Below are 13,798 nucleotides of genomic sequence, written 5' to 3'. Positions count from 1 at the left end.
TCGGCTGTACAAGCTCTTAATTTAAACTGCTAAAAAATGCCTTACGTAAAAATAATTTTTGAAAAAGCGAGTTTGTACCTCTCCTTGAGGCAAAGAATCTCTAAATATTTGACCATGATCATGTAAAGTAAATGTATCAATATATCAACTTTAATGACAAAAATAAATCGGATTTCACTTTCTTTAGCGGAAATTCGATTTTGTCAATACTATTGTTTTTTGCAATTAGTTGATTACGGAAAAATAAAAATATGGCGAAAGTTTCAGGTTGTTAAACTACAATAATTTTATCGATTAGCTCAATTAACAGGTTTATGCAACATTTGTAATTTGTGTAAACATTTCTCCTTCATTTTTTCAAGTTAGATAAGTACGTATTCTTGTCACTAACGTGTACCACTTCTAAGGTGTCATACAACGTTTTGAGGGAGGCAGGTTGAAAGCCACAATTTTATATCTTTGGGCGCAAATTTCAGCAGTCCCAATTATGTTTCAACAATATTTGGACCTTTTGTACAAGAATCATCATCCTATACATATTAGAAAATCATAAATTCTGGCAGGGGATAACCAATTTCATTTTTTGGAGGGAGGGAGGTATGTCCGAATAAAAATAAAATTGAAGTATTTCAGAAGTAAAGGATATTATTGAAAATAAATAGTGAAATTTTGGTAGGGGGCTGGCAAAAATATTACCCCTCTTCTTGCGTTGCTCGTGGTTGCTTCTCTTTTAAGAGAGCGTTCCACATTGTGAACTATACAAGCGTGTCGTTGTAATATATGTGTCTTAAGCTGTTACCGCAGTAACATTTCTCATTTATAGCGAAACTGAGTTCTTGTAGTAGTGTATGTAGTAGTGCAGTAGTAGTGCACTAGTACTATTAGTGCAGTAGTGCACTAGTAGTGCAGTAGTGCAGTAGTAGTGCAGTAGTGTACTAGTAATGCAGTAGTATTGTATGTAGGAACTCCTCATTTGGATTAATGCAGTAAGAAAATCCGAGTCGTTGAAGTTAAACGCCCATGTTAGTAAGATTTTTGGTTTGGCTTCTCTAACTTCAATTTTTTGAAGTCTCCCTAACCAAACCAAGCTTCCCTGCTGAAATTTTAGGGACTTGGTTTTGTATTGGTGTGAATTATAGAGCTTTAAATATGGATCACTGCTGGCAAATTCTTAATTTAGTAGTTAGAATGTGGTCCACATTCTTGCAGAGTGCCAACTAGTTTCTCAATTGAAAAACTTACCTTTCGAGGGTGATACCCTAGAGGTCCGTGGGGTGACATCTGAGCTCTTTTGTAACAAAGACAATCGTTCAGGCAAATAAATTTGCGAATAAGGTTGTGAAAAAATGATGGTAATCTTAAATTTTTTTTGGGGGGGGATAGAAGGTTAATATAAATATTATTTACCTTTTTACATGTATTATTGAATACAGTGTTGTATGAGCTTCTTTGGCATATAATAAATTCCCCGTTTTTTTTATTACACTTCTTGCAACAGATTGTAAGGTCTGTTTTTCTAATATGTATTCCCTTAAACTCAGACTTAGTTAATCTGTACCAATTATAATATGCTTAGTTTTATGTCTAGTTCCTTATATAACCAGAAATCTTTCTTACTAAATCACAGACTTTGATCGAAATGGCCCCCAAGATGGTGTTGACCAAAATTTAGAAACTTACCTCATAATATCGGGGCGATCAAAAGCTTCTGCACGAATTTGTTTAGTACACCCCTGTGGCGGTAACAAGGTGGCAGAGGAAACACGGTGTTTTTCCTTCAGTCAGTTAAAAAGCAAATAACACATTCTAATAACTGTAAGGAGGGATTTTTTCTACTACTACTGTTCCTAACAACTCACCGCAGCACCAAGCCACCTAAGGCCAACACATCTTACGCTCCTCCTCCATCCTAATCTATTCAAAGCCTCCATCTTTACACCATCCCAGGAAGTTCAAACTTCCCTTAAATCTTTCTTTAAGATATCCTTCCACCCCAACCGCGGACGACCTGCTTTCAGTTTATTCCTAGATGGTTGGCTGAAAAGGACATTCTTTGGCAATCTGTTTTCCTTTATCCACAGAACATTCCCTTAATATTTCAGCCTTACTCTCATTATAGTCCTAGACAGCGGGGCTAAACCACACCGTCTGAACAGCCAGGGGTGGATCCAGGATTATTTATAGGGGGGGGGGGCACAAAATAGGTTTATCCGATAAACTTGCGTTAGGAGCAAGTTTAATTAACGCGATCGTGCGTTAATTAAGTAAATTACACTACTTTAGACTGCGTTAGGGGGGTGGGGGGGCACCCCCTCGCCCCCTGGATCCGCCACTAAGAACAGCCTACTATTTGAATTGAAGTGAGTCTAAAAGGCAGCCTTAAAGTGAACAGTGGTCTTGGCCCATACTAGTCTCCCAGGTGACGGTAGACAATTTTTTGGGAACTTTTATAAAATTATCATGTTAAATAAAAGTGTCCGCACACGGCTATTCAGTATATACCTGTAGTGGCTGCGCGGTGCAGGCTGAGCTTATTGCTGTAGTGATTTAAACTATTAAACAAGGAAAAAATGTATTCGAATAACCGAAAGGAATTTTTTTTTATATTCTGTTTTGTTTGAAACTTGTCTTGGTGAAAAAAAGAAGAAAACTTGAGGAATGGCTACAAGAACAAAAGAAGACCACACATCACCTTGTATAATCGAAAGCCCCCTAAACACTTTCTTTAATCTTTTCAGAAAGTTGTTCTCTTCAAGTAAACTCACCAAAGATAAAAAAAGCAAAAGACTGAAACCACAGACAAAAAGAGAGATTACTCTCCTATAATTTCATTGTAATAAATGTATTTTAATTTCATTGGGCGGCATCTTTGACTTATTTTAGATAGTCAGGCACATTATTTCATGTTTCTGAAGAAACAAATAACCATGCGCTTTTAAAACCTGATTGACTTTAAAATGTTCCGTGGGAAAATTAAGCCAACAAATAGAACTAAACAAATTTTTTCCATCTGATTCATTTTCTGTGTGAAATTTTGAGCCAGTAAAATGAATGAAAAGTTTTTCAGTGACTACTACAGTCACTATTCAGTTTTACAGTCACATTCAGTTTTACATTCAGTCACATTCATTTTACAGTCACATTCAGTTTTACATTCAGTCACATTCCTTTTACAGTCACATTCAGTTTTACATTCAGTCACATTCATTTTACAGTCACATTCAGTTTTACATTCAGTCACATTCATTTTACAGTCAGATTCAGTTTTACATTCAGTCACATTCATTTAACAGTCACATTCAGTTTTACATTCAGTCACATTCATTTTACAGTTACATTCAGTTTTACATTCAGTCACATTCATTTTACATTCACATTCAGTTTTACATTCAGTCACATTCATTTTGCAGTCACATTCAGTTTTACATTCAGTCACATTCATTTTACAGTCAGATTCAGTTTTACATTCAGTCACATTCATTTAACAGTCACATTCAGTTTTACATTCAGTCACATTCATTTTACAGTTACATTCAGTTTTACATTCAGTCACATTCATTTTACAGTCACATTCAGTTTTACATTTAGCCACATTCATTTTACAGTCACATTCAGTTTTACATTCAGTCACATTCATTTTACAGTCACATTCAGTTTTACATTCATTTTACAGTCACATTCAGTTTTATATTCAGTCACATTCATTTTACAGTCACATTCAGTTTTACACTTAGTCACATTCATTTTACAGTCACATTCAGTTTTTCTATTACAAGTCGTTCCTCTGTTTCTTTCATAAAAAAAAAAAAAAAATTATACACACGTTCTGTAAGTCTAGTTTCATCAGGTAAATAGGAAAAAAGTGGATATATCATCATCGTGATGTTGAAAAGGCGTATTTTTTAAATGAAGTCATTTGCCTTGAAGTAGAAGCAGCACAATAAGCCTTTGTTAGTCACGTGCATTTTGCGGTGCCCTTATATTTAAGCTTAAAAACATATTTTTAAAAAACGGAGCATTTTTCAAATTTTCCGGAATTTGTGATAGATTCTTACATTGGCTTTTGTTTCAAACAAGCGAATCCGGAGTTGTTTTTTTCCGACACGAGCCCCACCACAGAAAGCTAAAAATTGCACAAATTCCAGGGGTAAATAAGGCGAAAATTAACAATGGTGGAGCCAAACTTTTATTGTTGTCACCTCAAAAGTTAATTCTTTAACCATCCGTTTGCAGATGCATCGGCAGCACTAGAATAAAAGAGTTTTCTAGTTTTTTCTCTAATTATGCTAGCAGCCATTTTGAAAAGGGTTGTATAGAATTGGGTATTTAAGACCTACAACGAATGGGAATGTTATACAAAAATATTTGCTTTTATAACATGCCGTGGCAACATCCAAAATTTTTGCTTAACCCTTCAAATGTAATTCTGAAAATGTCCTCATATAGAAGAGGCTAGGGCCAGTATTACTTTCCAACTCTAGTTTAGAGGGGAATTAAATGAGAGCAAGTTTTTTTTCCACTGAAAGTAACAAGAACATTAAAACATAAAATGAATAGAAATTATTTTGTGTGTGAGGGGTAATGCCTCTTCTTGAATCACTCACTCTTTACGCTAAATCTTTTTAATTTCCTTAAAAACCTTCTATTTCTAAATAAACGACCCTCTTGTTTCAAGAGCCGTTCTTAAGGGACTGGCATAAAAAGACAAACTTTAGCGCAAAGAGGGAGGAACTGAGGAGAGGTATCTCCACTCATTTACCGAATAGTTTGTGTTCATTTCAGTCATTGCTCCTTACTTTCAATTGAAAAAAATTAGTTTTAAAAAAATTTAATTTCCAGTCCTTTTCCAAATAATGCTGGGGTATCCGCCTCCCCCTCCATGGAAAATTACCCAACAAAAAATTCTCCCTAGGGAATTTCTTCAAGATATCCACGTAAAATACCTCAGCACATGGGAAATTTTCACATCATGAACTTGTCCAACGAAAAAATTACCCCAGGTGATTCCACAGAAATTTTACCCGAACAGTTGTTCCTAGAACATCTCCACATGTAAAATTGAGCAGGCAAAGAGAGAATAAGACAAAAAAAAAAACAATGTTAATGATTTTTAGCAAATTTCCCCCATTTAAAATATTCCCTGCGAAATTCCCTTCCTGAATTTTCCTCCCTATTGACCCCCCTCCCCCCCCCAAAAAAAAATGTTTGTCTATATACCAATAAAAATACTATGTAAACAATAGGCAAATTTCACAACCTACAGCCTTTTCCCAAGGGGCTGTAGGGGTTTTGTCATTCTTAGAGGCACTGATATTGGCTGTTTCAACTATACTTAACAAAATGTCTCTCTTCAAATTTGGATCGGATGTCTTGGGAGAAAAAAAGAGTCCGTTTTAGAGGACTCTCAAATCCTTTCACAGTCTTGAGTGGCATTTGCTTTATGCTCAAAATAATATATATTTTGAACAGTATGGTTTTTATACGTGAAAACATGAACAACTTCAAATAAGATAATAATGCTAATAATCAAGACTGTAGGGGAAACAAATTTTGAGAATTGTTAAATTTATGACTTCTTAGAGGCAAAACTCTTAGAGGCACTGTTATTGGCCGTTTCAACTATACTAAACAAAATCGGATGTCTTGGGAGAAAAAAAAGGGCGGGTCAGAGGGAATTGCTGTCTTCCAATCATTTTTGTCACTAATAAAGGCACTACTCCCTCTGCAACTGGGAATCCCAATATATATTTTTCGATTCTTCTAAATCGATTGGCTGTCTCAGAAGTTTTTAATCGATATCAACTTGGTCATCCATGGGGCAAAATCGTAGTTCAGTAATACAAAACGGCAGAAAAAGCCTTTTTACCGTGGCAAGATTATTTCGTCACTATTTTCAATTTCCGTTCGAATAAAACCCCTCCCAATCTACTGAGACTATGGGTTTCATACAATCACTCCGTGTATAAAAAAAAAAAAAAAAACACGCATCGGAGATCTTTCTTCTGAGAAAAAATATAAAATTCCACAATTTCGTAAATAAAGCTTGTAATCTCTACTGTAGGGTTCTTTGATATGCTGAATTTTTTGGCGTCGTTTTCATTCAGATCATTCCCCCCCTTTTTAGAAATCAGGCAAATTTTCTCAGGCTCGTCACTTTTGATGGGTATCACTAAAATTAATGAATTTTATAAATTTGGAATCAGCAGAAAAACAAAATTCTTTTGATGTATCAACTGCTAGGGCGGATCCAGGATTTTTTTTTCGGGGGGGGGGGGGTTTACTAATTTTTTACTTTTTCGGGGGGGGGGGTTACTAATTTTTACTCAGTTTTCGAATAATTTTACTGATTTTTACCTAGGTTTTACTAATATTCTACTTATTTTCGACTCGGTCAAAAATTTCGTGGGGGGGGGGCTTCAAACCGGGTAACCCCCCCCCCTGGATACAGCCTTGATCAATTGCTATTAAAGTCCCTTTTTAAATTTTCGGTTACTATTGAACCGAGTCCTCCTTACTTCCATTTCATTGCCACGAGCTGTTTGATATAAAGGAATATTATAGATGGACCTAATGCATAGACTACCTAATGCTCGTTTTGTTTTCTTTCCTGAGCAAGAAAACTATTTTCACTCTAAGTTCCCTCAGCTCAGGGTTTATTCTTGTTGGCTAATTTCTAATGAATATATATGATATGATGCTAGGGGACAGTAAAAATGTCAAGCACGTAAACAGAAAATTTTTTGGGGTGTCCAAAAAAAGAAATTCCATTTGATAATTTGAATAAAAAAGAGCCCAGAAATAGAGAAGTTGTATGGGAGGGGGCAGGATTTTCTGACCCTCCTTTCCCCGCTCATTTCCCTGAAAAAAGTTGTTATTTAATATTAAATTGTTAATTGGTATGCAACATAGTATAATTTACAGTGCTTTATTTTATCAAATGTATTTTACTTTTGTAGCAAAAAGGAAGAAAAAAAACATAAAATTGTCTGTCATCTGATGTTGCAGATTGCCTTGCTCGTTAGTTTCACCTAATTTACGAAAATAAGCGGAACTCCCATGCCTACAACAATTAATTATATTATCATTAAATGTCATCTTTCTGTGGTTCCTTTTACCCGTTACATTTTCTCCTTTGTCATTTAAGGAAAGACCTTCATAGGATTATTTATCTTCACATGCAATATCAAACAGTACGTGGTAACGAATTGTAAGCAAGGAGGGACCGTTTCTAGAATAATCGAAATTCTAAAAAACAGAATTTTGATGTAAATAGAAATACGAAAAAATTGGTTTATTGTGCAGATTCCAAATATATAAAAATCCTCAAGTTTAATGTTACCCATCATAAGCTACGAGCCTGAGAAAATTTGCCTGATTTTCAAAAAAGAGGGAAACACCCCTAAAAGGCAAGGCATCTTAATGAAAATCAAAACATCAGATTCAGTGTATCAGAGAACCCCTCTGTAGAAGTTTCAAGCACCTATCAATAATGCGGAATTTTGCATTTTTGGCCAGACGATCAGTGATGCCTGCTCACTGATGATGTGTGTGTTTTTTTTTTGTTTTTTTTTTTCTTGTTCATGAGTGTTCGTACCGGACAAATGGTCATAGGGGTTTGGAAGGGGTTTTATTCGAACAGAAATTAAAAATTTTAGTGCACTCTTTAAGCAACCAAAAAGATTGGAAGAGAATTAGTTCCCCTCCCACACCCCTTTTTTCCCCAAAATGGTCCAATTAAAATCGAGAAAGCCATTTTGTTCAGTATAGTTAAAAGATACAATAAATTTACCTTTAGTGGTGACATGACCCTCCCCCCCCAGTCCGTTGGGAAAGGCCTGTAAGTTGTAAAATTTGTCCATTGTTTGCATATAGTATTAGAAATTTGAAAGTATATAGACATTTGGGGGGGGGGGAGATTTTATGCTTCGGATGAGTTTCCATGAGGAGAATTTTCTGTGGAGAGGGAAATTTTCGAAGGTGAACTTTCCAGGGGAGATTTTACACTCGGGAGATTCGACGTAATTCCAATGTGTAAGTATTTTTATCTGCCTTACTTCCTCTATTTCAACTCTTTGCATGTAGAGACGTTCCAGAGGAATTGTCCGGGGGAAATTTTCGATGGTTCTAAATTTCCGGGAAAAAATTTCCACGGAATGGGGGTATTTCAGGAGTGATTGGAAAAACGCTTAGAAATTAAAGTGTTTTTTCAAATGAAAGTGTACTAAGGAGAATTTTTCAGGCCAAATTTTCCGCAAGAAAATTTCAGGAAAGAGGGGATTTTCAGCAAGGAAGGAATTGTCAGGATAAAAATTTAAAGGGGGTGTATTGTATTTGGGAGGAACTTTCCATGCAGTAAGTTTCCCGTGAGGGGAGGGAATTTTTCATGGAGGGTGAACCAGATTTACCGGCTTTGTTTGAGAAACGATCAGAAATTAAATAAAAAAAAATAGGTTTTTCAAACTGAAAGTAAGGGACAACATTAAAACTCAAAATGAACAGAATATATTTCGTATATGAAGGGGTTGCCTCCTCCTTAATACCCCACTCATTACGCTAAAGTTTGACAGTTGGTCCGAATGTCTTAAGAACGACTTTTGAAACACAACGGCTGTTGAATTAGAATAGGAGCCTATTTCAAAAATGCTAAAAACCTTAAGATAAAGAGCAATCGTTTTGAGTTTTAGTGTTGTTCCCTTCTTTCAGTTGAAAAAATAGCTGTTTTTTTTATTTAATTGGATAAACATGAACTGGTCGTATTATACAAAGATCTGTATTTAATTACCAAACACTTTGTTGTAACAAACTATAAGGAGCGACTCAGACCATTAGTAACCGAAACTTGAAAATGGAATTTGACATGAATTAATAAATTAAAAGAAATTATTTTTTTGTGCTGATTCCAAATATATAAAATTTATTAACTTCAATTTTACCCATTAAAAGCTCTGAGCCTCAGAACATTTGCCTAATTTCCGGAAACAGGCAAATTTTCGGAGAAACGCCCTAAAATTACAATCAAACCATTAGAGTCAGCATATCAGGGAACTCTACTGTAGGAATTTCAAGCTTTTATCTACAAAATGCGGGATTGTCCAATTGCTTTCCCCAGAAGGAAGATAGTATTTTTTTTTCAAGGGGTGATTATTATGAACTAATGATTCTTCAATATCAGGAGAGGGCTTATCCGAACATAAATTAGAAGTTCTAGTTCCTTTTTAAGTGAAAAAATATTGTACCATGGGAAAGTGGCGTTTTCTGCCATTTTGCGGCACCACACTACGATTCTACCCCAAAAAGGACCAAATTGCAGTTGATTGAACATTCTAATATAGCCAATCAATTCAAAAGTACCAAAAACCTGTATATTGAGTTTCCCAGTTGCAGAGAAGGTAATGTCGCATGGTGATTTATTTGTTCCTGAAAAGTTACCTAGTCCATACTAGTTACATGGTTAATACGGATATCAAACAGTTCGTGCTAATAAACTGTAAGTAAGGAGCGACCTGGCTCAATAGTAACCTAAACTCTTAAAACCGGAATTTTGATACCAATAGATGCATCAAAAGAATTGGATTTTTTGGCTGAGTTCAAATTTATGAGTTTCATCAAGTTTAATCTTACCCATTAAAAGGTATCCGCCTGAGAATATTTTCCTGATTTTTGAAAAAGGGGAGAACACCCCCTAGAAGTCATAGAATATTAATGAAAGTCACACCTTCTAATTCAGAGAACCTTACTGTAGAGGTTCCAAGCTCCTATCTGCAAAAATGTTGAATTTTGTATTTTTGTCAGAAGAAACATCAATGATGCGTGTTTATTTGTTTTTTTTCCAGGGTGAATGTACCGATTCAGTGGTTCTAGAATATCGTGAAAGGGCTCATTCGAACGGAAGTTAGAAGTTCTAATGCCTTTTTTAGGTGACCAAAAAAATTGGAGGGCAACTAGGCCCCCTCCCAGGCTCTTTTTCCCAAGGTCACTCGATCAAAATTTTGAGAGGGAAATTTTGTTCAGTATAATAGAAAAATCTAAAAAACTGTGTCTTTGAGGATAATCTCTCGCAGTCCGCAGGGGAAGCGCTGCAAATTATGCACTTTGCCCATTGTTTACATACAGTATTGCTTATTGGGAAGTATACAAACAACTTCATGGGGATTTTTTCTGGTGGGGAGGGGGGTCGAGGGGAGGGGGTTACGTGGGAGGATCTTTCCTTGGACGATTTTTTCAGGGGGGAAGGGAATTTTCTATGAAAGGGGTGCCGGATTTCCCAGCATTATTAAAAAACGATCAGAAATTAAATTAAAAAAAACATGTTTTTTCAACTGAAAATAAGGAGTAACATTAAAACTTAATAAGAACAGAAATTATTGCGTATATGAGTGGGCTCACTCCTTCGTCATTGCCTCGGTCATTAAGCTAAAGTTGTTTTTAGTACTTTCAAAAGAGCTATTTATTCTGATTTAACGGCCTTTGTGATTCACGGTCATTCTTAAGGAATTGGAACAAAATTTGAACATCAGCGTAAAGAGCGAGGTATTGACGAGGGGGAGAACCTCATCTGTTTGTTTTATGTTTTAATGCTGCTCCTTACTTCCAGTTAAAAAAAAAACTTGCTTTTTTATTTAATTTATATTAATGCTTAATTTGGCAATGTCAAGCAGGGCACTTCATATAGAAAGGGTCGTCGTAGAGACTTCAAAAGGGGTTCATTCGATTGGAAATCGCGAGTTCTAGTGCCTTTTTTAATAGTCGAAAGTAATTGGAGGGCAACTAGCCCCCCCACTCCCATCATTCCCCCAAACACATCCAATCAAAATTGTGAGATAGCCATTTTGTTCAGCGTAGTTGATTTCCGGATATAAAATATGTTTTTGAGGAGGACACTCCCCCAAAACCCTCAGGGCAAGGGTTTTAAGTTATGCCCTGGGGGCATATAAGGTTTTTACTGCAGGCGTTGTCGTAGAAACTTCAAAACATGCTCATTCGATTGGAAATTCAAAGGGTTAGTGCCCTTTTTAAAGTCAAAAGTGATTGGAGGGAAACTAGCCCCCCCACGCCCATCATTCCCCCAAACACATCCAATAAAAATTTTGAGATAGCCATTTTGTTCAGCTTAGTCGATTTCAAGATAAAAAAATGTCTTTTTGAGGAGGACACTCCCCCATAACCCTCAAGGCAAGGGTTTTAAGTAATGCCCTGGGGGGATAAAAGGTTTTTATAGAAGGCGTTATCGTAGAAACTTAAAAAAAGGCTCATTTGATTGGAAATTCAAAGGGCTAGTGCCCTTTTTAATAGTCGAAAGGGATTGGAGGGCAACTAGCACCCCCACGCTTATCTTTCCCCCAAACATATGCAATCAAAATTGTGAGATATCCATTTTGTTCAACGTAGTTGATTTCCAGATAGAAATATAAATGTTTTTACTTTTATAACTTTAATAAATCAAATAATTTTAACATTTTGATTACTAAATATCAGTATATGTATATTAAACTGACAATGCACATTCATTTTAATTTTTTTCAGTAAAGTGCAAATTTCGTTCTGGCCTTGGGAAGGCATAGGGGTTTTGCGCCCAACTTATGTTAATTTCTGCTCGTTTTGAGTTTGACTCGGTTATAAATTTTAATTTCGGTTCGTTTTGGGTTTCATTTCTTTATCGATGCTGATTTGTGGTAGTTTCGAGCTTGGTAGATTATTTGATTTGATTTTTGCTCATTTTTTGTTTAATGGAATTCTTTACTTTTCTTTGAAAAGCTTATTTTGTGGAAAAAGTTTTTTTCAATTAATTAAACACAACAACCACCCAGGCAAGGAAGAATGCGCCTGATAACGACGGCTGCAAACCTTTGACACTCAACAAATTGCACAAACAATTAAAAAATAATATTCTCTCTCATCATATATTTTTCAAAAAAATGTTTGATGTTTTATAGCTTAGGTAAAAGTACAAATTTTTGGCATAAAATTCAAAGCGTTTGATGGCGTTGGTGATTGTTTTCGACGCTAAACCCAGTTTCTACTTTACAAGTTATCCTTTATTTTACATTGGCTTTTTAAATATTTCAATTCTATTTTGAACCACATTTCGAAACTATTATTCTTACATTTCAAAAATTTATGTTTCGAAATGCAATTTCCCCTTATAATTTCGGATAAAATGTAAAACAAAAGGATATTATAGTCAAATTGACCACAAATCCTATTCTAACGGGGTAAATCATAGGCAGTGCAATAGCGCTGCCAAAGTAAAAAAACGATGTTGGCACAAATTATTATTTATTTATTTTTTGGTTCAAACCAAGGCACTTCGTGTAGAAGGAGTTGGATTAAAAACTTTGAAATGGGCTCATTTAGTATGAAATTGAAAGTTCTAGTGCCCTTTTTAAGAGTCAAAAGTGATTCTAGGGCAACCAGCCCCCCCCCCCACATCCATTATGTCCTCAAATAAATCCAATCAAAATTTTAGATAGCCATTTGTTTAACATAGTTGAAAATTTTAATAATTATGTTTTTAGGAATGGCACCCCCCCCCCCCCAAAGCTATCAGGGTAAGGGCTATAAGTTGTACTAGTTGTCAATTATTAACATATAAGGTTTTTTTACGGAAGGGGTGGTCGTGTAAACTTCAGAGGGGACTCATTCGATTGGTAATCAGAAGGTCTAGTGCGCTTTTAATATTCAAAAGTGGTCAGAGGGCAACTAACCCCCTCCCCTACGTCCTCTTTTCCCCAAATGTATCCAATGGAAATTCTGAAATAGCCATTCTACTCAAAATGGTCCAAACATCATAAAACAAGGCCTTCAGGGTTGAAACAAACCCCAGAGCCTCTCTTATAGCTCTGTTTTCAGACACAAAAGTGATTGAGCACAACCTAACCCCCCTCCAGAAGCTTCCTTTTCCCCAAACGCATCTGATTGAAATTGTAAGATTGCCATTTTGTAAACAGTCTAAAATAATATAAAAATGCATACAGGATTGAAATCTCCCCCTTTCTCCCCCTCAAAAAAAAAACCTGTGGCAAAGGTTGTAAATTATGCCCTGGGGAAATATAAGGTTTTTGTCGATTGGTTGGTCGGATAAACTTTGAATGGTGCTCATTTGATTTGAAAAACCGAAAACTTTAATGCCTTTTTAAGAATAAAAAGTAGTTGGAAGGAGACCAGCCCCCCCCCCTCACTCATCATTTTCCAAAAACACATTTTCCCTATAGCCTCAGAACGGCTATGCTTAGGGTTGGGGTTGTAGCACTATTGCAACTATAGTGACAATTAAATCTATAAAGAGTTTTGATTTGGGAATAGAACTTTGATATTATGGCGTTTCCTTTCAGAAGAGCCAGTACTAGAAAATATTACCCTTATCTTCAGCTCCTTAAAACTTAATATAAACTTCGCATCATTACAGATGAAATAAATAATTTATATATAAAAATATCTTCGTGAACAATAATCATTCTGTTGTCTGAGTGATGGAATCAATCCAATCAATATAAGAAGAGATTCTGGCATAGACTCCTGGAAATCTTCGATCTCCACATCCAATTCCCCAGCTTACAATGCCCACCTGGGTCCATCTGTTATCATCTCCCTGAACCACTAATGGACCTCCACTATCGTTCTGAAAAAGAATAATAGAATTTTGTAGTGGTTACTACATTTGGTAAAAGACCACATTTGGTAAAAGATCATCTCCCTGGACCACTAATGGACCTCCTCTATCGTTCTGAAAAAGAATAACAGAATTTTGAAGTGGTTACTACGTTTGGTAAAAGATCACATTTGGTAAAAGATCATACTG

General features: G+C 35.7%; 1 protein-coding gene across 1 annotated transcript in view; it reads right to left on the bottom strand.

Annotated features, from left to right (window-relative positions):
• Positions 1-13,406: 13,406 nt before the first annotated feature.
• Positions 13,407-13,798, bottom strand: part of LOC148949121 (trypsin-1-like) — a 69,333-nt gene continuing 68,941 nt past the window's right edge. Inside the window, exon 7 of the mRNA XM_089092830.1 lies at positions 13,407-13,618. Within this exon, the coding sequence (XP_088948956.1) occupies positions 13,451-13,618 (168 nt within the window). The 3' untranslated portion in view covers positions 13,407-13,450. The remainder of the gene's footprint in view (positions 13,619-13,798) is intronic.

Source organism: Artemia sp. Qi Xiang Cuo, chromosome 8 (genome assembly GCF_049724085.1).
Source record: "Artemia sp. Qi Xiang Cuo chromosome 8, ASM4972408v1, whole genome shotgun sequence".
In the NCBI taxonomy this organism is placed as follows: Eukaryota; Metazoa; Arthropoda; class Branchiopoda; order Anostraca; family Artemiidae; genus Artemia; species Artemia sp. Qi Xiang Cuo.
This window is presented reverse-complemented; position numbering and strand designations above follow the sequence as displayed.